The sequence below is a fragment of the Tursiops truncatus genome, chromosome 13 (genome assembly GCF_011762595.2).
Source record: "Tursiops truncatus isolate mTurTru1 chromosome 13, mTurTru1.mat.Y, whole genome shotgun sequence".
In the NCBI taxonomy this organism is placed as follows: domain Eukaryota; kingdom Metazoa; phylum Chordata; class Mammalia; order Artiodactyla; family Delphinidae; genus Tursiops; species Tursiops truncatus.
The window spans coordinates 15,970,978-15,997,891 of NC_047046.1; the positions used below are offsets into that span (position 1 = coordinate 15,970,978).

Here is a 26,914-nt window from a genome sequence, read left to right on the forward strand (position 1 = left end):
TTTTTATGTGTTGTTGAATTTGGTTTGCTAATATTTTGTTGAGGATTTTTGCATCTATATTCATGATTACCTTGTGCCTTGGTGTGGTTTCTTCATGTTTCTTATGTTTGGTTTTGTTAAGCTTCTTGGACATGGTGGTTAATATTTTCATCATATTTGGAAAATTTTTGGTTATTATTTCCTCAAACATATTTTCTTTGTTTCTCCCTTCCTCTCTACTCCTTCTGGAATTCCAATCCCAGGTGTGTTAGCCCACTTGTATTCCACAGCTCACTGAAGTTTTGTTCATTTTTTTTCAGTCTTTTTTCTCTAGATGTTTCATTTTAGTTTCTATTTCTGTGTCTTCAAGTTTACTAATTTTTTGCGGTTTTTAATTTTCCGTATTTTAAATTCCATATATTATATTTTTCTAGAATTTTTCTAAAATCTCTAGAATTTCAACTTGGATCTTTTTTATATCTTCCATTTCTCAATGTTGTGCTCATGCTTTCCTCTACCTTCTTGGACATATTGAGTATATTTACAATAGTTCCTTTAACATTTTTGTCTCCTAATTTTCATAATCTATGTTGTATCTGGGTCCATTTCTGTTGATTAATTTTCCTCTTAGTTATGGGCCATAATTTCCTGCTTATCTACATGACTTACAATATTTTAGTAGACACCAGACATCCTAGATTTAACATTGTTGGGTATTAGGTTTTATATACATGCATAAATTTTATATACATATATAAATCCCATTTAAATTTGGGGATTTTGTCTTATATATAGTTAACTCTGAGTCTGTTTGATCCTTTATTTTTTGAAGGCTTGCTTTCAAGCTTTAGTTAGGAAAGTATTTCATGTACGGCTAATTTGGTCCCAATAGTAAGGCAATACTCTTCTTATGATTCTACCTTATTATTCTACAGTACTGCCCTTCCAGCCTATGGATTAGGAAGTCATTCCACACTGGCTGATGGGAACACAAACTACTCCTTCAGGGATTCCTTTGGAGATTGTTCCACCTATTCCTTTCTGGTGCTTCTTTCTCTTCTCTTCATGGTTTTCTCTCCCATTTGTGTAGATCAATACTTAATCAAAGACTTGAAGGTACCTCTGCACATCTCCAGAGCACTATGTCTCTGTGTGTCTGCCTCTTCTCTGATAATTTGCTTCACACATTTTAGCTGCCTTGGCCTCCCCAAACACTGAAATGTCTCCTCAACTCACCAGGACAGCTTGTCTCTGTTTGGATTCCCCATCACTGTACTCACTTTTCCTAGCCAAGTAGCTGGGGAACTTGATGAACTCAATTTGTTCGTTTTTCTTCTTTCAGGGATTACTGTTCTGTAATGATGTTATCCAGTGTTTGAAAACAGGGTGTTTTCATATATTTTGTCCAATTTTTAGTTTTTAAGGCTGAAAGACAAATTCTATTCATGTTATTTCATCAAAGGTGGAAGCAGAAATTCCTTCTCTTGGATTTTGTGCTGCTGGTTCATTGTGATCTTGTCAGCTCTTTGATGCTTTTAAAGATTTAAAAAACATTTTATTCAACATATTTTGTTCTTTTGATTGGAAAGTTTGGTTAAGACAGCCTAGGCTATCATTATTAGAAATGGAAATTCTTATGGCCTTTTCTTTTTTGAAAATTTTTATTAGAGTATAGTTGATTTACAATGTTGTATTAGTTTCAGGTGTACAGCAAAGTGAATCAGTTATACATATACATATAGCCACTCTTTTTTAAGATTCTTTTCCCATATAGGCCATTACAGAGTATTGAGTAGAGTTCCCTGTGCTATTCAGTAGGTCCTTATTGGTTATCTGTTTTATATATAGTAGTGTGTATATGTCAATCCTAATCTCCCAGTTTATCCCTCCCCCCACCCCTTATCCCCTGGTAACCATAAGTTTGTTTTCTATATCTGTGACTCTACTTCTGTTTTGTAAACAAGGTCATTTGTACCCTTCTTATGTCCTTTGCAATTAAAAAATAAAATAGAAGAAGATTCTATGATATCCTCATAAAATTAGAACAGTTGGGTGAGAGGAGGTAGATAATGCTGTGGTTCCTCTGAATATTCAAAAGGATAAAATAAGAAACCTGGGACATATTTTAGGCCTTGGGTAGGTTTCCCAGACTTGGCCCTGTTTTGCATGGTATGGATAGTAGATGGTAAGTTACTAATAGACCAGTAGGTAGGATTCTTACAGCAGAAAATAATGTAGAAAATTGAAGGAAGCCATAGTGGGACAGTTATGATGGGCTGTTTTGATTTTCACCTAGATACTCTACATTTCCTCATTTTTCTACACTGTCAATTACATCTGGTACCTGTACAAAGAGCTGAGGATGAAACCCCACCAGAGTGGACAGAGCACAGTTCCACTGGTAAGTTTTATTCAGAGCTAATAGTTATGAACAATATGCTAAGACAAACCCATACATCCTTGACAAACAGCACTCAAACAACACTGGCGTAGTTTCCAGTCTGTTGACATGACTTCCTCTTCTCTCTTGCCGTCACCGCCACCACCAACAGGATTTGATTATAGGAAATATTATTTATAGTATTGCCATTCCTGCCTGGTTCCTTTCAGTAAGGGAAATCCTTCTTGGCTCTATGCCAATCCGTCATTATTTTTAGAGTAAAGAAAAAGATCTTGGAGAGCAGTTAGGGAAAGTGCTCAGCCAGCTAACATGGGATTTGGGTTACAGGTATTGGAAAGGGAGGGTGTTTGTTCTTCTCTGATGTATTTCTTTGGTATGTGTGGGTAACAGGTATTGGTGTGAAGAAGGGCAGAGGAATTCATGTGTGGTAATCAGAAAACAAGATGGATCCAGGGAGCAACTGTCTTTCCTTCTTTGGTTCACAAAGAGTTTGGGGCACTGTCTAGCATTACAAAAAGAGAGGAGAACACAAAGTCAGTGAGTCAGTACATCTGGATTCTTTTTTGTGTATACATATCTTACGTGTCACATAGTTCACCTATTTCATGTGTACAATTCAGTGGTTTTAAAAGTAAACTTACCAGGTTGTAAAATTATCATCATAGATCAGTTTCAGAATATTTTATTTGCCCCAATAAGATCCTTCATGCACATTTACTGTTAATCCATTTTCCATACCCTACGCTAGGCAACCACTAATATACTTTCTGTCTCTATAGATTTTCCTTTTCTGGACATTTCATATAGACATTTCATATATCATACAAAATGTAGTCTCTGTGTCTGGTTTATTTTATTCAGCATAATGCTTTTGAAGTTCATTCATTGTAGTGTGTCTAAGTAATTCATTCCTTTTTATTGCTCAGTAGTATTCTATTGTATAGTACACTTAGTTTCTTATTTCTGATTCTTTCAGTAAATCACTAAGTGATTTAACAGAAGACATTTTTCTGATGTTAGCAATTTTCATTTCTTTAAATGTCTTTATGTATTTTAATCTTACTATACATATCTTACAAATATTCTAGCCCTTTTATTTCTGTAGTCTCCATTCTGTTGTGGCTTTTTGAAGGGGAATTTTTGTTCAAGAGCACCATGGAGTAAGTGAATCTGGAAATCCTCCCAACATACTTCTTCCAGAGCCTACACATCAGTTCTAGAACAAATGAAAGTGGTATACTGTCATGTATATGGGGAAACTCAGCAAATGTTTGTTGAATGAATAAATGGTATTATAGCACTGTGAAAAGAGCATTTGAAAGTGAATCAGGAGATCTGTCTTATAAACCTAGTTCTGTCATTTATCTCCTGTATGTCCTTGGACATGTCATCTCCCTTTCTTGGGCCTCAACTTTTCATCATAAAAATGAAGTGCTGGTCTTTGTGATTTTTAATGTCTTCTTCCAGCTCTAAAATGCTACAATACTCTTAAATTCTCACTTGACTGACTTCTTAAGAAGATACTCTTCTTGCTTTTTGTAGCCTTGCTCTAGATACATACTGCTGGAAAAGGGCAGGAGTATAGAATGCTTTTAAATTTTTTTCTCTCTTTTTTTTCTTTTTTGTTGTAAGGACAAAGTGCGGTAAGGAAATCCTTGAAAAATTAATATGACGAGACCCCCTTATCAGCATCCCAGACAGGATATTACAGTCTGTACAAGTACTGTCAATAGAACTCTTTGCAATGATTAAAATATTTTATGTACTGTTCAGTTCTATAGCCGCTAGTCATATGTGGCTACTGAGAACTTGAAATGTGGCTGATGCGATTGAGGAACTGAATTTTTATTTCATTTAATTTTTTTTAATCTCTATTTTATTTAATCTTAATTTTAATTTAACCGCATGAAGCTAGTGGCTACTGTATTGTACAGCCCAGGACTATATTCTGATCCCTTTATCTCTTGTTTACCTCTGAGGATTCAACCCTTATAATTATTCTTTTATATTTTCAACTTGTATAATTTCTTAACTCCCTGCAATTTAGTAATGACCCACGGCTATATATCCATTTTACATGTTTGTTTACATAATCCTACAATCCTGGAGCTAGAAGATACTACAAAGAAACAATTAGTTCAGTTCCCTCCCTTCAAGCAGATTAATGTCAAAAAAGTTCAAGAAATGTATAGATATAGTATTTAAAGTTTTTATTCATCCATTCGCTCATAAGCTAAGAGACTAACTGGAATTTGAGAGAAGTTCTTCAGGCACAGAGTTATTCTCTAAAGAAGTAGTCATGAGACCAGAAGCCAAGGATGGGGACAACATGGGGGAATATTATCCTGAGTCTTGGGCTCCTGGTAGTAGAACAAATTAACCTTTTTTTTAAATTGAAGTATAGTTGATTTACAATATTATATTAGTTTCAGGTGTACAACATATTGATTCAATATTTATATAGATTATACTCCATTTAAAATTATTACAGGGGCTTCCCTGGTGGTGCAGTGGTTGAGAGTCTGCCTGCCGATGCAGGGGACACGGGTTCGTGCCCCGGTCCAGGAGGATCCCACATGCCACGGAGCGGCTAGGCCCGTGAGCCGTGGCCACTGAGCCTGCATGTCTGGAGCCTGTGCTCTGCAACGGGAGAGGCCACAACAGTGAGAGGCCCACGTACCGCAAAATATAATAATAATAAAAAAAATAAAGTTATTACAAGATAATGGCTATATTTCCCTGTGCCATATAATATATCCTTGTTTCTTACAGAGCAATTTAATTTTTGAAGGAAAATAGAAGGAGAGATGTAAGATTAACTCTCATATATAATATTCTGTTGCTTTCTATGCATACAAATGCAGTATTGATACTTCTCTTTATAACCCATGCTATGACACTAATTCCAAGAAAACAAACTCTATCTCCAAATTTGCCCCCACTGCCTATTACTCTGTCATTATAGCTATATATCAGGAGCCTTGAAGATTTGTTTTTCATTTTTGAGTTCTCTTTTAAATACCCCAGGAAGACTTCGGCCCTAAACTATTACTAGTAAGCTTTTTACCAGAGATTCATTGACAGTGGATAAGAACAGCAGTTAAACACAGGGTAGCCACGTGATGATGGATAGAAGATAGAATAAAAAAAGAAGAAGAAACGTGAGTGGGAGAGGTCACCAAAGACTAATTTTACTTATTTCCCATTTTACCTGAAGTCGACACTGGCTGTTCTACTTTAAATCATTTGCTATTCCTGATCCAAAGTTCTTAGGGAAAATCAGTTACCCACCTCTGATTTTTTTTTTTTTTTTTTTTTTTTTTTTTTTGCGGTACACGGGCCTCTCACTGCCGCGGCCTCTCCCATTGCAGAGCACAGGCTCCGGACGCGCAGGCTCAGCGGCCATGGCTCACGGGCCCAGCCACTCTGCGGCATGTGGGATCCTCCCGGACCGGGGCCGTATTCCCTGCATCGGCAGGCGAACCCTCAACCACTGCGCCACCACGGAAGCCCCCAGCTCTGATTATTGATTAATTGCTCACTTAATCCTTATTGATCCCTAGCAATGGCATTCCAGAATATAATATGATCTCTGCCTTAAAATATTGGATTGGCCAAAAAGGTTATTTGGCTTTTTCCGTAAGATGGCTCTAATAGTGCTTAGTTGTCTTTAAGTTCATTTGAAACAATTTTGTTAGATCATATTGTGACAGCTGTCATATCGGCATGCATTTTAAAATAATTGATCAAAATTGGTGAGTTTTTGTGTAGCCATTTTAATATTGAAGATGGAAGAAAAAACGCAACATTTTCGGCATACTATGCTTTATTATTTCAAGAAAGGTAAAAACGCAGTGCAAAAAAATATTTGTGCAGTGTATAGAGAAGGTGCTGTGACTGATCGAACGTGTGGAAAGTGGTTTGCGAAGTTCGTGCTGGAGATTTCTCGGTGGACAATGCTCCATGGTTGGATAGACCAGTTGAAGTTGATAACGATCAAATTGAGACATTAATTGAGAACAATCAACATTATACCACGTAGGAGATAGCCAACATACTCAAAATATCCAAATCAAGTGTTGAAAATCATCTGCACCAGCTTGGTTATGTTAATCGCGTTGAGGTTTGGGTTCCACAGAAGTTAAGTGAAAAAAACCTTCTTGACTGTATTTCTGCATGCGATTCTCTACTTAAATGTAACGAAAACATTTTGTTTTTAAAACAAATTGTGACAGGCGATGAAAAGTGGATACTGTACAATAATGTGGAATGGAAGAGATTGTGGGGCAAGCAAAATGAACCACCACCAACCACACCAAAGGCCAGTCTTCATCCAAAGAAGGTGATGTTGTGTATATGGTGGGATTGGAAGGGTCCTCTTTTATGAGCTCCTTCCAGAAAACCAAACGATTAACAAGTACTGCTCCCAATTAGAACAACTGAAAGCAGCGCTTGAGGAAAATCATCTGGAATTAGTCAACAGAAAACGCATAAATTTCCATCATGGTAACGCAAGACTGCATGTTTCCTTGATGACAAGGCAAAAACTGTTGCAGCTTGGCTGGGAAGTTCTGATTCATCTGCCGTATTCACCAGACATTGCACCTTTGGATTTCCATTTGTTTTGGTCTTTACAAAATTCTCTTAATGGAAAAAATTTCAATTCCCTGGAAGACTGTAAAAGGCACCTGGAACAGTTCTTTGCTCAAAGAGATTAAACAGTTTGGGGAAGATGGAATTATGAAGTTGCCTGAAAAATGGCAGAAGGTAGTGGAACAAAATGGTGAATACGTTGTTCAATAAAGTTCCTGGTGAAAATGAAAAATGTGTCTTTATTTTTACTTAAAAACCAAAGGAGCTTTTTGGCCAACCCAATAGAAAAAATTTTGTTTTCTATTATATTAAGACGTTCTCTTCAAAATCTCTCTCCATAGACTCCTAGTGGATATGGGCCATTCTTCTGTAAGTTGTTTTACAGTGTCTAATGCAACTGGGAATTTTTGAAATGTTCTTTCTTCTAGATAGGTCTTATATTCAAAGGGCTTTTCTGACTCTGCCCTATTATACTGAAACTGGCCTATAATGGTTTCTGCTGGTCGTCTTATACATAGACTTTTACTCCACCCATATGGTCTGAAAAGTCTACACCTCCCTTGATCTAAAAGAGGAGAGGATTGAACTTTATTAGAAGATGAAGGATTATGGTGTGATTTCATATTTGCCTTTCTTCTTAAGAGAATTTGTTGTGGTATCCAAATCTTATATTAAGCTACTTTCTACAGGCCCTCTTTGTGGCTTTTGGTGTACTTTTTAGAATATAGTAATACAGATAAAATTCTGTTATCTTAAGTGCTAAGGAACTATCTACTTCATTGAATTTTAAAAAATAAATTTATTTATTTTTGGCTGCATTGGGTCTTGGTTGCACGCGGTCTACTCTTCGCTGCAGCGCTCAGGCTTCTCATTGCGGTGTCTTCTCTTGTTGTGGAGCACGGGCTCTAGGCACACGGGCTTCAGTAGTTGTGGCTCGCGGGCTCTAGAGCGCAGACTCAGTAGTTGTAGTGCACGGGCTTAGTTGCTCCGTGACATGTGGGATCTTCCTGGACCAGGGCTCGAATTCATGTCCCCTGCATTGGCAGGCGGATTCTTAACCACTGCAACACCAGGGAAGCCCCCTATTTCATTGAATTTTATATCAAATATTGCTTAACTGAAGTAAACCTGCTGTTGGGAATTTTTGTACTATCAAATGGTAAGTGATGATCTGGTATTTATTGTAATATGATTGGCAATATCCTAAGACATTACTCACATTTATTCTTTTCATAGGTTATAGGTTATACCTGTCGAGTTAGTCAAATAGCCATCATTTTGTCAAGGTAAGATTTTTGCTTTCCTTCCTAGCAAGGCGTAGATTCTTGTTAGTCTTGGGTCTAGGTAGGAACAAATAGGAGGACAATGCCCTTATTTCCATTGATTCTGTCACTCCTGAGTCCTCACAGAGCTTTACTAAGTAAGAAACAACAAATGTGTGATCATTGATTCCATTTTCCCAGGTAAAATAGGCAAGCAATTTGAAGTTTCAGATTAGGTTTTAGTCCCAATTCTGCCATTAACTCTGTGTGACCTTCAATAAATAGTTCCCTTTAAGTCTTTTGACTTCTAATTCCTTTTCATATATCATGAAAAGTTGTAGTAGGTGGTTTTCAAGATCTTATTCACCTTTATAACATTGGGTGAGACTCTTAAAATTATTAAGCTCAGAAAGGATCTGGATCTCACCTAAAGTGGTAGTCACATTGAGTTGGTTTTAGACTTTATAACTTTTACTCCTAGATCTTTTCCTCTTATAGGGATCTGGATATATTTAGCTGCATAAATAACTGGTTGCTTAAAGCTGTGCTTTGGAAAAGCTCTCAGGAAGGAGCTGATGAGAATGAAGTTATTACTGGTCACCATGAAAAGTGAAACAGACTGATCACAGAGCTCCTTGGTAGCTTTTTCATTTCACGATTACCCACTTGGATTTTTAATCTGATCATACAGCTCCCAGAGACTCTCTGTGAAACTCTGTTAGGGTTTATTAACCTAGGTATAAAATACATTTCCCACTCCACTTCCCCCAGAACTTGAAAAGAAGGTATACTTAAAGTTTTTGAGGTACTTTTCTTGAAGGAATTAAATATATGTATTTGCGGAGAGCTGGTGGGGTGATGGAGTTGGAAGAAGGACAGGAGAATATTTTGCAAAGGGAAAATGGCATAAAAAAGTTTGAATATTAGGGTGATAAGTTTTTTTCCTCCCAGCCTGATACCTCTACTATTGATGATACCTGTATTCTGTTTGGGCAATGCCAGTGAATGTTTCCGCAACTTCAGCCAGAGCCACAGGTAAGTAAGGACCAAACCTATCATTTTTATAATAGACTACACCTATTCTTTTCTACAAACAAAGATGGAGGAAGACTTTGTACATACATTCTGGCCAAGGTGCTTGTATTTGAAATGGGCTTTGGACAAGTTGTACAGTCAAGGCCAAAAATATATAAGCAGAAATACAACACAAAATGACTAGATGATTATGTGTCAGTGAGAAGGAATAAGGTATTATGGGCAAGGCTTAGCTAAATGATAAGTTAAATTACATACTCATTAACTTTTGTTGCACCAAATAGGTATCTCTCTGGTCTTATACCTGTAGCAACATTCCTGACCATTGATTCTCTTCCTAGGTGTATCCTGATGTACTCACCACCAACATCCATGGCTAAAGTCCTGCCTTCTGCCAACATATCAGTCTGTAGCACACTTTATTTTTATGGGCTTATCATTTTCCTGGCCAGCTTTCTACTCAGCCTCCTCACCATTGTGGTATGGTGCCACCCTACTTGCCTTTATGGAAAGAGAGGGGGCGGTTGGGTGGGATGGGGCAGTATACCCAGGCCTGGGAAAGATGGGGCGGAGAGGCACTTCTCATAGTCCTAGAACTAAGAAAGTGTCTAGCAGATATTGATAATTTAATTACTACCTCAGTCTTTTGGACTTCCCAAGATCAAATGATGAGTGGGGAAAAGAGCCGATATTCATTATGCGAGAATTATGCTCACTCTAGAAATAATGTGTTCCTGTGGATCCTCATGGAGGACCAGACCAGAAAAGTAGTATGTGTCGGGTATATTCTTTATAAAGTATGATACTCTGGAACACAGGACATCTTCTCTGTTTTAATTTTCCAAATAATTAAAGAGTTTTCTTTTCTCAATTCTTTATTGACTATAAATTTGCATTTATGCTATGTCTAACTGGGTTTAAAGTGCTGAGTGACTCAGACAGTTATTAAATACTCATTTGACATCATCAGACTGATGGACAAGTAATCATCCATGGGACAATACATTATTTATATATAACTGCCCAGTACGAAATCAGTAAGCAAGTGAACATGCCTTTTTATTTGTCATATCTACTTTCCAGTATCATTTTCTCCACTTTTCATATGCTAGTTCAGGAATTATAAACTATCTGGTTGCAGACCAACTTTATCCCACAGTTTTTTTCCTTTTGCTAACACAACTAACATCTGTGAATGAAATACAATTGTGGAAAATTTTCTTTGACAATTCAAAAATAAGTTATGGAGATAGCTTAGATCAAATCAGCAACTTTGTAAAGAATGCACAATGACTAGTTTATATTAAAATGGCCTTGATGGTTTTCATTTAGAACTGATTGACAGGAGAGACATGTGTCCCAAAACCTGGCACCCTAGGGATTCCTGTTTGCTCCTTCAGAATAACCCAGGCTTCAGTGGGCATTCAGGACTGGCATTCTGATTCTTTTGTAATCAGCAAACGGTGAACTGATTCTACTAGATATAAATATTCTCAAATAAGTTCAAGCCTCTTTATGATTCCTATGTCTGTGGGGAAAGGAAACCACATGGCTAACCTTAAGTAATTGGGTTATTAACTTACAGAGTGGATCTGGATTATTAGAAAAAGTTTCAGATTTGGACAGATTTTATTACCTAATTTACTCCCCACAAAAAGGACATTGAACTGATTTATATTTATTTCATTAACTAAACCGTATTCAAATTGCTCCCAAATGGAAGGGAAAAACAATCTGTTTTCCATCTAAGTGCAAGAAGAGAATTCCTAAAACTTTTTTTCTGGGAGTTGAGAATTTAAGCTCTCTCACAGTGCTAAAGTATTTATTTTAGGGGTATTAAGCACAGAACACTTAATAACACAACCTTTATTTATTTAGTTTAAACACCTTTTTTGGAGTATAATTGCTTTACAATGGTATGTTAGTTTCTGCTTTACAACAAAGTGAATCAGCTGTACTGTACATGTAATTCACCATATTCATATATCCACATATCTCCTCCCTCTTGTGTCTCCCTCCCACCCTCCCTATCCCACCCCTCTAGGTGGTCACAAAGCACCGAGCTGATCTCCCTGCAACACAGCCTTTAATAAAGTGTTTTAAAAGAGAATCTGGTTAGATCTTAGTTTTAACTTCCCATGCATATTGTGATTAACTTCATTGAGAAAAATGAAAGCCTGAGGGTTGATGTAAGGTTTATGTATTGAACATATATAGTTTGACTAATATCTGTCAATTTACCTGGCCAAGCAAAAGATCACTCTAGAGATAATTTTCTCTCAAAAAAAGCCTGGTCTCAGATGGTAAAGACAGGAGGATGGTCTTTCCTGCTGTCAGATCCTAAGAGAAGGATCTCTCCAAAATGATAGGCTAGACCTGGGAAGTTTTAGTAAGCCTTAGGCAGACTACTCACCGCTATACTCATGTTTAGGTCTTACTCATTCAAGCCCAGACACTTTACAAGAAGTTTCTGAAATCGACTGGCTTTCTGGGGAGTGAACAGTGGGCAGTGATTCACATTGTGGAGCAGCGAGTACGCTTCTACCCCGTGGCCTTCTTTTGCTGCTGGGGCCCAGGTGGGTATCTTAATGGAAAGATTTGGGCAATGAAAAGGGTAACCATTAGATTGTGGTCAAGCAAAGTAGTCTCACCAAGAAGGATGACTACAAATTTCTGTCCAGCATGTAAAATTTACCTTCATTCCACCCGTATCTTCTTATGTTTTAGAAATTAAGAGAATTAGATGTGAGATGATATGAGAGGAAATGTACTGACAGAACTCAGAGACATTAACACCTGCCCTTTCTACTACATAAAGTTAAAGTGTAAGGATCAGATAGGATAATGTTTATGAAAGGGCTTGGTAAACATAAGAAGTTAAGAATTGTAACTTATGATGTTCCTGTAGTATGTCTTGCCACCATTGCTACTCTAATAATCTGCAAAGTTTAATCAATGAGGAATAGCGGTTGGAGATCTGAGGCCAGTGGTTTATATAACTGGTTAATCTCACTGCTAGTCTTCATTATGCCTATAATTCTCACAATGCTTAGGCGTGTATACTGAAAAAAATTATGCTCAGGCAGCCAGGGCTGGCAGCAAGATTTATACTTTGTGTTTTCACAGCTGTCATTCTGATGATCATAAAGATGACTAAGCCACAGGACACCAAACTTCACATGGCCCTCTATGTTCTCCAGGTAACACCTTGAACATCCAGCATTTCTGTTCTTATACTCTCTTATCCTGTTCTCTTACATTGCCATTATTCAGTAAGCACAATTTTTCCCCTTAGGGTATTTCTTTCTGCATTGCAAGAGAGAAATATATTATTTATATTCAGTCATGAAGAATGTGGAAATTTCCTCACAGATGAGGTAGATACCTTTGTGAAGTGCTGCCATGCATTCCAGAGCATGTATATCTCAGGCCAACTTCATTTCATTGATGTGTTTTTTTTTTTAAGGGATGGGTAACAAAAGAAAAGATCTACCAGATAATGTTCTTATGAAACTCTGATAGTGACATGATTCTCTCTCACCCAGAGTGAAATGAATGGGATAAATTAGCTATTCTAGGTGAATGGAGAGAGAGAAGTAAAGAAAAAATGGTTCTCTCTTTTCATCCTTTATCAGATTTAAGAAGGGTTTTTTGGGCTATCCGACTATGGTGATAGGGCAGTTTCTTCAAGCCTAACCTGGGAAATGGGGCAATAAGGAGGGCCATTGAAACGACTTCATTATCCTTATGTATATACTAAGAAATATGACTAACTCTCAGTCATCCATAACAAGGTATGGTGTGAAGAGTGAGTTCAGGAAGAGCTAGAAAAATATTTTTTAAAAACTGACACCAAATTTTGATTTTTGAGATAGAATAAATATAACAGTGATTTATAAATAAGAGGAATGGAAACTATTCCCCAAATCTCTGAAAATCTGAAGGATGGGCTCCATCACCCCTTCATCTCCTCCAGGCTCTAACAGCATCATCTCAGGGTCTGCTCAACTGTGGAGTATACAGCTGGACACAGTACAAGTTCTACCAACTAAAGCAAGAAGCTCGGCATGATGCAGACACCCAGACACCATTATTATGCTCACAGAAGAGATTCTATAGCAGAGGCCCAGATCCACTGGAGTCTACCATTGCTTTTGCTACTAGCACCTCCACCATTCTTTGAAACTGTAAAACTGGAACATCCAGAACTGGAATGATTCTACACTAATGGTTTGGGAGGAATGTTTGGGAAGAACATCTTAAGTCTTTTCTAACCATGCCTTAAACTACGGAAGTGAAAGGGAGTGTAGTGCCATGGTTAGTAGCTACTCTAGGTGAAGTGGGTGGGATCTAATCATTATTCTCTGATTCACAAGTAAAGTCACTATTCAGGGAGATGAAGCCACTTTCCACCTAAGAGATAGACTCATTATTTCAATAGATATTAGATTTGTCTAAGTCTCTTCTACAAAAAATAAATTCCAAGTTATTATTTATATAAAGTATTTCCAGACTCTCTACTCCATGGTTGTGGGGGAAGTAGTGTGGCATGCAACAACTTTCTCAGATCTTCACATTGCTATTACTCTCCTTTTGGTTGTACAAAGTCCTGGGTTTACATTTTTTGAAGAGTTTTGGAAACTCAGAAGAAGCAAGGACAGAAGCTGCCAAAAAAAGTGATAGTAGGGGGCGCAGTGGTTAAGAATCTGCCTGCCAATGCAGGGGACACGGGTTCGAGCCCTGGTCGGGGAAGACCCCACATGCCGTGGAGCACCTAAGTGTGTGCGCCACAACTACTGAGCCTGCGCTCTAGAGCCCGCGAACCACAACTGCTGAAGCCCGCACTACCTAGAGCCCGTGCTCCGCAACAAGAGAAGCCACCTCAATGAGAAGCCTGTGCACCGCAAGAAGAGTAGCCCCCACTCGCCGCAACTAGAGAAAGCCCGCGTGCAGCAATGAAGACCCAACGCAGCCAAAATAAATTAATTAATTTAAAAAAAAGTGATAGTGGGATCCTCATACACACCACATCCTAGTCTCTTACATATTCCATGCCGTTCTAGGCCTTAGCAATAGGAACCTTCCTGCTCCATAAAATTAAGGCCAGTCTTTTGAAGTTACAGTGGATAATAAGATTTAAGAGAAATCAGGACTAAAACTCTGAATCAAAAACTTCTCAACTCTCATTTATAAGCAAAAACCCAAGGTAGGTTTCATAGTGCTTGGACGTAGAATTAGGTTGAACCATATGAACTTGCCATTTTTGTAGGTGAAAATGGTCTAATATCAATTTTACATGGTTCAATCTGGCTGTAAGTGCTAAATATATGTGTATTGAATAAATGAATGAACAGATGAATGAATGACTAACAAGCAGAATTTAACCTTTGGGGAAATAAAAGATTCCCACACTGAAGAGCCTCATTCATGGGTAGGGATGTTTAATGTTTCTTCCTCTTTAGTCACATAACAAGTGATGTTTGGTCTCTCCAGTTAAGTCATTAACAAGGCCAAACTGAGGCCAGGGCATCAGATACTATGATGCCAAAACAAAGGGGAAAGCCAAATGGACAAAAACTGGAATGACAATCAACTAAAACATCTGGAACTAATAATCAGATACTTTTCACCTGGTAAATTCCCTTCATCAGTGCAAGGCAAAATCCTTAAGATTAGAGGAAATTGACAGAGTAGATTATAATGGTGCATTAGACAGTATACTCTGAAAAGTAAGTTCCAGAGATCTTTCCAAAGGAGTTCTCAGTAGAAATGTTAGGGAGCTCAATAATAGTTCTTTAGGTTTTAGGCCATGAGCTTCAGCCTTACTATGGATGGTAACCTGACTTCATGATGTCAAGAACACATCTTGAGGCCTCCTAAGACGTATAACACAGATTACTGGGTAGCACAGAACAAGAAAGATTGCCTTACCTAGAGAGCTGCTTTAACTTCTTTTAATTTAAAAACTAATAAGAATTCAGCATATAGAAAGACAGATGGAAGCAAGATTCTCATTTCCGTAGACCTTGAGGGACACCAGAATTTAGGAGTCCAATTCTTAAAATGTCCTATTGGTATCACTTCATATTTGACTTTATTACCAGAAAGAAGATAATTATCAAATATATGTCAGGTTTGTTCATCTTGCTTCTCTGATGAATTTTTTGCATTGACACTGGTCTTAGATATTCTATAGATGTAGGCAAATAAAAAGATAGTAGGAATGGAAAATAATAAAATGGTAGGCAAGATTGGGATTATCAACTCTTCGTCATGCTGAGAGTAGGAGGGCCACTATTCAAACTATGTAACCCTTGAATTCACATGTAGGAGGGGCATAGACATAGATACAGTGGCAGTTCTTAAAATTTCTGCAAATACCCCTCCCATGACTCCATGACTTGTCCAGTTTACGGTCATAGTGGAGTACAGTTGTATCTATGCAGCTTTGATTAATACAGATCTTCCTTGAACCATATGTTGTATCATCCTTCACCTCCTCCTCATCAGCCCAGTCTGTAGCTTCAAAAAATCTCTGCACCCCAATACCATGTGTTCTGCATGGGGAACTGGGTGTTTGATGTTTTTCAATGCATGGGAGCCTTTGGATGTTTTCTCATAGCAGCCTCCCACTTTTTACATCTCTGGCCTTGCACTTGCTGAAGACTTTAAATATCCCTTTAGATTCACTGCCACAGTTTCCAAACCTGTCTCCCTTGGTATTCATTAATGTTAGCAACTTTCCTGGGCAACCTTTGTGCCCCTTTCAAAGATTTTAACACACAGATTCTCCAGGCTTCAACCCCGGCCTTGGCAACAATAACCTTGTTCCTTGCAAGGAGTGCCATCTTGCTTGTAGGTGTCCGTGTGGCAGCACTTGGGGGTGCCATTACAGTATTCTGGGAGGTCACACTTATCCACGCTGAGGTGGCAAGTTGTGGTTGCTTTTAGAGATTTGCGGTTTTTGCTGCAAGATCCAAATGCATAATTTAAACCCTTCCTCAGCTGGCATGAGGGCAGACAACAGTGATCCTTTTGACAGTCAAGAACACTGCCGTAGTCAAATTCTTCTCCTTTGTCTAATATCTTATTCCCACAATATGGCTTTCAAAAAGAGCTTTGGAGCTCAGTTCTATTAAATAGGCAGCCCTCTCTGTGCTTATGCAACAGCTGGTGGAAATAGTGGAAGCTGCAGTTGCTGAAGCCCATATCTACAGTAATAAATTCATGCGTAGTACAGAGGTGCTGGCCATGGAACTTGCAGGCCACGTGGTCATGCTTCATTCCCAAGTCATGGCCAACCTCATGAGCTATGAAAGCTGTGAAATGTGGTGTATCTTCATGAAAGAAAGATTCAGCAATGGTTTCATTCTTGGCAATGCAGGTAACCACTGAGAAATGCATGGCCCTCATACTTCCCAAGAATTTGGCCAATAATCACATGAGCAGCATCATGTTTCACCCCTCTCAAGAGATTCCGGCCTTTCCAGTGTATAAAATTTTGAAGTGTTTCCTGCAAATTCAGGAAGATTTGCACAAGGGTTTTCTCTATCCATATCCCTAACCCAGTAAGCACCGCTTTCATGTTATATCCTTCGTGTACCTATTGACCAGAGCATGGACATCTATTAACATCTTTGTGGTCTTGGTAACATTATTATTCCACATTTGGAATCACTTATTGTCAACCACAATCAACTTGTACATACTTGGGAAGTGGCCACATATAGGACATAGGAACTGAGGAAGGTTCTATTTTGCTCTGAAATTGTGAAGTGCTTAAGAGCTCCTCTTGCTTATCTCCACGGATTACACAAGACTCACCTGATTTTAAAGATATGCTGTAAACCATATATGCTCAATATATATAGGCTTGATACCAAAGACAGTGCCATCTAAGGTCAGGATTCCCTTTTGCCCTGAGCAAGTGCTGATTGTCACAAAAGAATCCAGGTCGTCCTCTGAATACTCAGTCATCCTGAATAAAAGCAAGACTAGTTTCCCTTTTTTTTTTTTTTTTTTTTTTTTTAGTTTCCCATTTTGATGTGTATAAACAGGGAACTTTTTGACAAATAATTCTTTCTTTTGCTTCAACTTAATAGTATGCCATTTTTCTTGTTTGAGCAGGACATTGGACACCTTTTCTGCTTTTTCTTCTAGTTCTCTGAACATCATCAGGTTCCTAGGGAAGACTATTTCATAATAAAGAGATTCCCACTACAGTGCATCCCTGGAAGAATAGTCACAATTACCAATAAAGTGACATGCAGCTTAATATGGGAAGGGCCCTTTCTCAAATGCCCTAAGCGGCATTCCTTGAAGAAACATCACTCCAAACCTTATCCATGACCACTTGATTTCATAGAAGACAAGACAGGGGGCAGGCAAAGTAACTAACTGGAGTTGTCATTGTCATGGCCCAAGTGAAACAGCAAATGATCCCAGACCTCTGTCTGTGAGTTGACTTCCCTTGGACCCAAGTCTTTGTCAGTGACACAGTTGTTTGGCCAAAGATCAAAGCTATGCTGCCTGCCAGAAGGATAGCTGCTCCCACCCTCAGAATATTACATGATGACACCTACCTTTTGACTATGTCTCTTCCTACTCCTCTTGAGCTCTCTCTCTTCTGGAGTGTCCTTACTTTGCAACCACCCTCAAAGAACAACAGTTTTAGTGCTCCTTAGCTGAGCTCCTGCTGTCTTCATAGAGGAGTATACCAAGGAGAGGAAACTTTCAGAGGTCCAGTCAGTACAACGATCCAGGATCAGGCCCCAAGAAAAGAAAATATATAACCTCTTCCCTTAGTCCCAGTTCCCATGGAACAGCCTTCCCTTCCTGTCATCCAGTACTCTTTTGAGTCATTGAAACTTAACTTCCAGAGCAGAGGTTTGTGGATTTCTGGGTAGGTCTGCTGTTTAATGCCTTTTGCACCATTCCCTACTCTGTACCATACAGCCCATTTCAAACATCCAATCCTTTTCCTTTTTTAAAAAAAAATTATTCACAATATGTTTGTTTAGTTGCTCAATCCTAGGATACATGTAAAGTATTTTTAGAGTAACTAACCCATGCCTCTGTGAAAAGCAAATATATGAACTGGAGAACAGTGTTTATTGGGTTGGCCAAAAGGTTCGTTCAGATTTTTCTGTAAGATGGCTCTAGTAGTGCTTAGTTGTCTCTAACTTCATTTGAAACAATTTTGGTAGATTGTATCGTGATAGCTGTCATATCAGCATGCATTTTAAAAAATCTTATCAAAATTGGTGAATTTTTGCGTAGCCATTTTAATATTGAAGATGTAAGAAAAAAACCAACATTTTCGGCATATTATGCTTTATTATTTCAAGAAAGGTAAAAACACAACTGAAATGCAAAAAAAGATTTGTGCAGTGTATGTAGAAGGTGCTGTGACTGATTGAATGTGTTAGAAGTGGTTTGCAAAGTTTCGTGCTGGAGATTTTTTGCTGGACGATGCTCCATGGTCAGGTAGACTAGTTGAAGTTGTTAGTGATCAAATTGAGATATTAGGGACTTCCCTGGTGGTCCAGTAGCTAACACTCCGTGCTCCCAATGCTGGGGGCCTGGGTCCGATCCCTGGTCAGGGAACTAGATCCCACATGCTGCAACTAAAAGTTTGCATGCCTCAACTAAAGATCCCGCATGCTGCAATGAAGATCCTGCGTGCTGCAACTAAGACCCAACACAGCCAAATAAATTAATTAATTAAAATATTTTTTAAAAATCGAGGCGTTAATTGAGAACAATCAAAGTTATACCATGGGAGATAGCCGACATACTCCTAATATCCAAATCAAGCGTTGAAAATCATCTGCACCAGCTTGGTTATGTTATTCACGTTGAGGTTTGGGTTCCACAGAAGTTAAGTGAAGAAAATCTTCTTGACCGTATTTTGCATGCAATTCTTTACTTAAACATAATGAAAATGTTCTGTTTTTAAAACAAATTGTGACGGGTGATGAAAAGTGCATACCGTACAATAATGTGGAGTTGAAGAGATCGTGGGGCAAGTGAAATGAACCACCACCAACCACACCAAAGGCCAGGCTTCATCCAAAGAAGGTGATGATGTGTATATGGTGGGATTGGAAGGGAGTTCTCTATTATGAGCTCCTTCCAGAAAACCAAACGTTTAATTCCAACAAGTACTGCTCCCAATTAGACCACCTGAAAGCAGCACCTGATGGAAAACATCTGGAATTAGTCAACAGAAAAACACACAATCTTCCATTAGGATAATGCAAGACTGCATGTTTCTTTGATGACCAGACAAAAACTGTTGCAGCTTGGCTGGGAAGTTCTCATTCATCTGCCATACTCACCAGACATTGCACCTTCGGATTTCCATTTATTTCGGTCTTTACAAAATTCTCTTAATGGAAAAAATTTCAATTCCCTGGAAGACTGTAAAAGGCACCTGGAACAGTTCGTTGCTCAAAAAGATTAAAAAGTTTGGGGAAGATGGAATTATGAAGTTGCCTGAAAAATGGCAGAAGGTAGTGGAACAAAATGGTGAATACGTTGTTCAATAAAGTTCTTGGTGAAAAGGAAAAATGTGTCTTTTATTTTTACTTAAAAACCAAAGGAACTTTTTGGTCAACCCAATATGTTCAGTTCTTTTTATCTTTAGCCTTACAGTATGAGGTTGCAATAATGTTTCCCAAAATTATTTAGATTGGTACTTTTCTATCTAGACCTATTCAGTATGGTCATGTTATTCATTTTTAATTCAGTTAGGGTCATATGTTACTGTTTGTATTTCATTCTGGTTTGCCCCCACATTTGGGATGTTGCTGATGATTTGGAGGGAAATGTATGTGAAATGTTTCCATGATTCTAAAAGTCAGTACTATACAAAAACGTGTATTCAAAGCCTTTAACCTGTTCCCATGTCCTTATTCTTTCCACCCACTTCTCATTCATCAGTCTCAATAGTACTTGGTTTATTTTTCCTGTATTTCTTTCTGCACAAATAAGCAGATACATTTCCTTGTATCCCCTTTTTTCTTATGTAAATGTAGCATAATATTTTCCACTTTCCTTTCTAAACTTAAAGATACATCCTGTAAATCACTCCATATCAGTTTATAGAAATATTCCTCATTCTCTTTTTTATAGCTACATAGTAGTTTTATAGATGTACCATAATTTATTCAATCACTGTCCTATGTATGGGTTTTTGCATTGTTTATATTATTTTGAAATTATACACTATCATCAGCAAATAATATTGCACATATATATTTTTGTGGAGGAAAATTCCTAGAAATGAGAAGGTAGTGTTCATGCTAATTGCATATGTAGCTTTGTTTGATATTGCCAAATTCCCCTTCAGAAGGTTTTTGCCAGTTTTCATTTCCACTGGCAGTGTATCAGAGTGCCTGTTTCCCCAAAGTCTAAGCAACAGAGTATATTGCCATGCCATACGTTTTAATTTTCACCAGACTGATAGGTGATAAGTAGCAGGTCGATATTGTTTAATTTGTATTTTTCTGATTTTGAGTGAATTTGAAATGTTTTAATATGTTTAAAGGCCATTTTTATATCTTTTAACAATTGTCGGTTAATGTCTTTTCCCCTTTTTCTATCAAGCTCTTGGCATTTTTTTCTTCTCAACTTTCTCCCCCTAGCTTTACTGTGGTATAATTCACAAATAAAATTTTATATATTTAAAGTGTACAATATGATGATTTGATATATATGTACACAGTGTGAAATATTTATTTATTGTGAATATATGTTTTCTAAAAGGCAAAAAAACTAGAATAGTTAAAATAATTTTGGGAATGAGTAACGTGGGAGGGACCACTCTACTGAGTTTCAAGACTGTGTAGTATTGGTGATGGGATAGACACATAGATCAATGGAACAGAATAGAGAATTCAGAAATAGAGAACCCACACATGTATGTTCATCTGATTTTTGACAAAAGGGGAAAAGCAATTCTGTGGAGGAAGGAGCATCTTTTCAACAAATTGTGCTGGAAAATTGGATATACATAGACAAAAAAGAGGAACCTCAACCTAAACCTAACACTTCATACAAAAATCACCTCAGGGGCTTCCCCGGTGGCGCAGTGATTGAGAGTCTGCCTGCCGATGCAGGGGACACGGGTTCGTGTCCCGGTCCGGGAAGATCCAGATGCCATGGAGCGGCTAGGCCCGTGAGCCATGGCCGCTGAGCCTGCGCGTCTGGAGCCTGTGCTCCGCAACGGGAGAGGCCACAACAGTGAGAGGCCCACGTACTACAAAAAAAAAAAAAATCACCTCAAATGGATCATAGATATAAATGTAAAATATAAAACTTTTTAGAAGAAAACATAGAATATCTTCAGGATCTAAGACTTGGTGAAGAATTCTTAAACATGGTACCAAAAAGCATGATCCATTAAAAAAAATCCATAAATTGGACCTCATCAAAAGTAAAAGCTCTTGTCAAGAACCTTAGCTTGAGACAGAGACAAGATGGCAGAGTAGAAGGATGTGAGCTCACTGTTTCTTATGAAAACACCAAAATCACAACTAACTGCTGAACAACTACTGACAAAAAAAAAAAAAAAAGTGCTGGAACCTAACAAAAAAGATCCCCTACACCCAAAGACAAAGAAGAAGCCACAGTGAGATGGTAGGAGAGGGTGCAATCATGATAAAATCATATCCCATACCTGCCAGGTGGGCAACCCACAAACTGGAAAATAATTATACCACAGAAGTTCTCCCACAGGAGTGAAAGTACTGAGCCCCACGTCTGGCTTCCCAGCCTGGGGGTCTGGCAATGGGAGGAGGAGGTCCCAGAGAATCTGGCTTTGAAGGCCAGCAGGGCTTGATCACTGGAATTCCACAGGACTGGGGGAAACAGAAACTCTACTCTTGGAGCATGCACACAAGGTCTCATGTGCACCAGGACCCAGGGAAAAAGCAGGGACCTCGTAAGAGACTGGGCCAGGCCTACTAGACTGGGCTAGTATTGGAGGGTCTCCTGTGGAGGCAGTGGGGAGCTGTGGCTCATTGCAGGAACAGAGAGACTGGTGGCAGCAGATCTGGGAAGTACTCATTAGCATGAGCCCTCCTGGAGGCCACCATTTTCTTAAGACCTGGCCCCACCCCCACAGCCTGCAGACTCCAGTGCTGGGACATCTCAGGCCAAACAACCAACAGGGTGGAAACAGCCTCACCCATCAGCCGACAGGCTGCTTAAAGTCTTCCTGAGTCCATAGCCCTCTAGACACAACCCTTGGCACAGCTCTACCCATCAGAGGGACAAGACCCAGCTCCACCCATTAGTGGGCAGGAACCAGTCCCTTCTACCAGGAAGCCTGTGCAAGCCTCTTAGACAGCCTCATCCACCAGGAGGCAGACAGCAGAAGCAAGAAGAACTACAACCTTGCAGCCTGTAGAACGAAACCACAATTGCAGAAAATAAGACAAAATGAGACGGCAGAGGATTATGTACCAGATGAAGGAAGAAGATAAAACCCCCAAAGAAGAACAACTAAATGAAGTGGAGGTAGGCAATCTGCCCAAAAAAGAATTCAGAATAATGATAGTAAAGATGATCCAAGATCTTGGAAAACAGAATGGAGGCACAGACCGAGAAGATACAAGAAATGTTTAATAAAGACCTGGTAGAACTAAAGAACAAAGAGATGAAGAATACAATAACTGAAATGAAAAATACACTAGAAGGAATCAATAACAGAATAAGTGAGGCAGAAGAATGGATAAGTGAGCTGGACGACAAAATGGCGGAAATCATTGCTGCAGAACAAAATAAAGAAAAAAGAATGACTCGAAATGAAGACAGTCTAAGAGACCTCTGGGACAATGTCAGATGCACCAACATTCACATTCTAGGAGTCCCAGAAGGAGAACAGAGAGAGAGAAAGGACCTGAGGAAATATTGGAAGAGATAATAGCTGAAAACTTCCCTAACATGAGAAGAGAAACAGTCACCCAAGCCCAGGAAGTACACAGAGTCCCAGGCAGGATAAACCCAAGGAAGAACATGCCAAGATACACAGTAATCAAATTGGCAAAAATTAAAGACAACTCCTCCCCTTAGCTTAGCACAAAGCAAGCATATAAAAAACACAGATGCCTGCTGCTTCCTGGGGAGAGAAAGAGTTGGTAGAGGCCCCTAGAATCTCTGGCCAGAGTTATTGGTTGAGGTCTTCTCCTGTATGAGGCCAGTCTATGAAGATTGAAAGAGGTGCCTGGTTTGTCTGATACACAGACTCCAACACAGAAAGTCAAAGGTATGAAGAATTAGGCAAAGATGTTCCACATTAAAGGAACAAGATAAATCTCCAGAAACTGACCCTAGTGAAATGAACGTGTATTATTTACCTGATAGAGAATCCAAAAATACTGTTTTAAAAATGTTCACTGAAGTCAAGAGAACAATGCATGAACAAGGTGAGAATTTCAACACAGAGATAGAAGATATTAAAAACTACCAGACAGAAGTCATGGAGCTGAAGAACACAATAATTGAACTGAAAAACAATTCACTAGAAGGGTTCAACATTAGACTAGATCAACCAGAAGAAAGGATCAGTGAACTTTGGAAATAATGCAGTCAGAGGAGAAAACAGAAAGAAAGAATGAAAAACAGTGAAGAAAGCTTAAGGGACTTTCAGGATATCATCAAGCCAACCATTATAGGAGTCCCAGTCGGAAGAGAGAAAAAAAGACCAGAAAGCATATTCAAAACATTGACTGAAAACTTCCCAGATATAGAGAAGCAAGTGGACATACAGATCCACAAACTCTAGAGATCACCAAGCAAGATGAATCTAAAGATAATCCACACTGAGGTGCATATAATCAAATTGTCAAAAGTCAAAGACAGAGAATTTTGAAAGAGGCTAGAGAAAAGTGACTTGTAACATACAAAGAAACATCCAAAAGACTCTCAGTGTTTTTTCCAGCAGAAACCTTGCAGGCCAGAAAGGAGTGGCATGATATCAAAGAGATATTAGCATTCCCTTGTTCATTGCAGCCAAGATTCACAATAACCAGATGTTAAGATGTGGAAACAGCCTACATGTTCATCAACAGATACAGAAAATGTGATATACATATGATACTATTCAGCCTTAAGAAATAAGGATATCTTGCAACATGTGATGACATGGATGAACCTTGAGGACATTATGCTGAGTAAAATAGACCAGTCACAGAAATACAAATACCTCATTATTCTACTTATATGAGGTATCTAAATTAGTCAAATTCATAGAATCAAAGAGTTGAATGATGGTTGCCACAGGCTGGGGTATGGGGAAATGGGGATTTACCAATCAATAACATCAAGTCTCAGTTAAGCAAGATGAATAATTTCTAGGTCTCTGCTGTACAACATTGTACCTAGAGTCAACAATACTGTGTTGTGGGTGGGAATGAATTGGGAGATTAGAATTGACATATATACACTAATATGTATAAAATAGATAACTAATGAGACCCTGCTGTATAGCACAGAGAACTCCACTTCGCTGTATAGTAGAAACTAACACAACATTGCAAAACAACTATACCCCAATTAAAAAAAAATACTGTGTTGTACACTTAAATTTTTGTTAAAAATTGTTGCGTTCTTACCACAGTACAAAAATGAATGTTAGAAATGTATAATATGGGTACAGAGGATTTTAAATTATACAAAACTATTTGTGCAACTCTATCATCGCTAAATTTTAAAATTCAAAGGAAAATATGAAAAATTCTTTATGGAGGTAATATAATTTTTTTAAATGTATTTATTTATTTATTTTTGGCTGCGTTGGGTCTTCGTTGCTGCACGTGGGCTTTCTCTAGTTGTGGCGAGCGGGGGCTACTCTTCATTGCGGTGTGCGGGCTTCTCATTGTGATGGCTTTTCTTGTTGTGGAGCATGGGCTCTAGGCACACAGGCTTCAGTAGTTGTGGCTTGTGGGCTCTAGAGCGCAGGCTCAGTAGTTGTGGCTCATAGGCTTAGTTGCTCCGCGACATGTGGGATCTTCCCGGACCAGGGCTCAAACCCGTGTCCCCTGCATTGGCAGGCGAATTCTTAACCACTGCGCCACCAGGGAAGCCTGGAGGTAATATAATCTTAATTCCCTAACTTGATAAAGATGGCATTTTTTAAAACTCCAAAATAAATTTCACTTTTTCTGAATGTAGATTAAAATAATTTTAAAAGATATATTAGAAATAGAACCTTGTAGTATATTCAAGGAAAACACCATGCTCAAAAAGAATTTATGCCAGAAACATAAGCATGAGTTTAGCATTAAGAAATGTATCATCATAATTCATCACACAAAAAAGTTAAAGGAGAAATAAATATAAACATATGAATGCATGCCAAAAAGTTGTTAAAATTCACTGGCTATTCCTATTTTAAAACTTTAATGGGAAAACAAAGATACTACATAAACATGGTAAAGACCACTTACCAAAATGTAATGCCAAATAACATTAATTAGTGAAACAATGGAAGTGTTTCCAGTTAAAATCTCTTTCCTTTGCCTTTTCGTCCTGGACAATTTGAATTCTACTAACAGCAGATTCTCCCCAGCATAAGACTTTGTCCTAGAAGACTTTGTCCTTTAATTTTTTTTTTTTTTTTTTTTTTTTTGCGGTATGCGGGCCTCTCACTGTTGTGGCCTCTCCCGTTGCGGAGCACAGGCTCCGGACGCGCAGGCTCAGCGGCCATGGCTCACGGGCCCAGCCGCTCCGCGGCATGTGGGATCTTCCGGGACCGGGGCACGAACCCGTGTCCCCTGCATCGGCAGGCGGACTCTCAACCACTGCGCCACCAGGGAAGCCCTTGTCCTTTAATTTTTAAAGTTGTAGGCCTCAGACTTCTCTGGCCCCTTCACCCCTTACAATCGACCCCTTGCATTCTCCCCAAAATTGAAGTGTCAGAAACTTCAGTTTCAGGTGCTTTTTTTCAAATTGGCTCACTATGCTTTCCAGCGAGTATCTGTTGGATATTCGGTTTTATCCTGTTCTCAGGTCCAATAGGCATCCCATTACTTCTCTCTGCTTTCTCCATGACAGGTACTATTTACCACTTGGGTCTTGGAGTTATTGGTAGTTTGTCCTTATACACCATACCTTGGGGTTTGTAAGATGACTTATCACCTTTTTTTGTTGTTGCTTGTAGGGTTTGATTTTTTACCATCATAGTGCTTTGTCTGTTTTTATGGGGTGACTTGAGGAGAGTTTTAAAAATTGCACTGCTGCTGCCACCTTCTGAAAATCTCTCTTCCTATATTTAAATTTGTTTTGTAGCCTTTAAGAAATTGAATGCTACATCCTATGGTAAATCAATTTTTTTCATGGACTGTGATATGGAGCCTTACTACAAGGTTTTTTTTTTGTTTTTTGTTTTTTTTTTTAACATAGAAACCCTAATTCAAGACTCAGTTTGTTTATTTGCAAATTTTTTTATTTTTGTCATTTACTCTCTTTGGGCATCAGCTTCTTCGTTTGTAAAGTGGAAATAATATCTATATGAGCTTTTCTGATGATTCAATAATATTTGTAAAAATGCTTTGTAAAATAAAAAGTGCTACACAGGCACAGGATATTATTATCAACTTCCTTCACATATTCCCTTTTGACTGAGAACTTTCCTAGG

General features: G+C 38.5%; 1 protein-coding gene across 6 annotated transcripts in view; it reads left to right on the forward strand.

The window, feature by feature from the left end:
* TMEM116 (transmembrane protein 116) overlaps positions 1 to 26,914 on the forward strand; it is a 131,303-nt gene that overhangs the window by 73,139 nt on the left and 31,250 nt on the right. For 3 of the 6 annotated variants that reach the window (XM_019950103.3, XM_019950108.3, XM_019950106.3), the window contains exons 5-11: positions 2,276 to 2,380; positions 8,210 to 8,259; positions 9,187 to 9,270; positions 9,612 to 9,750; positions 11,702 to 11,846; positions 12,397 to 12,470; positions 13,247 to 26,856. In XM_019950103.3, coding sequence (XP_019805662.1) covers positions 2,276 to 2,380; positions 8,210 to 8,259; positions 9,187 to 9,270; positions 9,612 to 9,750; positions 11,702 to 11,846; positions 12,397 to 12,470; positions 13,247 to 13,453 — 804 coding nt within the window. In that variant the 3' untranslated portion in view covers positions 13,454 to 26,856. Of the gene's footprint in view, positions 1 to 2,275; positions 2,381 to 8,209; positions 8,260 to 9,186; positions 9,271 to 9,611; positions 9,751 to 11,314; positions 11,663 to 11,701; positions 11,847 to 12,396; positions 12,471 to 13,246; positions 26,857 to 26,914 lie in introns of those variants that run through there. The other 3 variants (XM_019950104.3, XM_019950105.3, XM_019950107.3) reach the window with 3 other exon arrangements.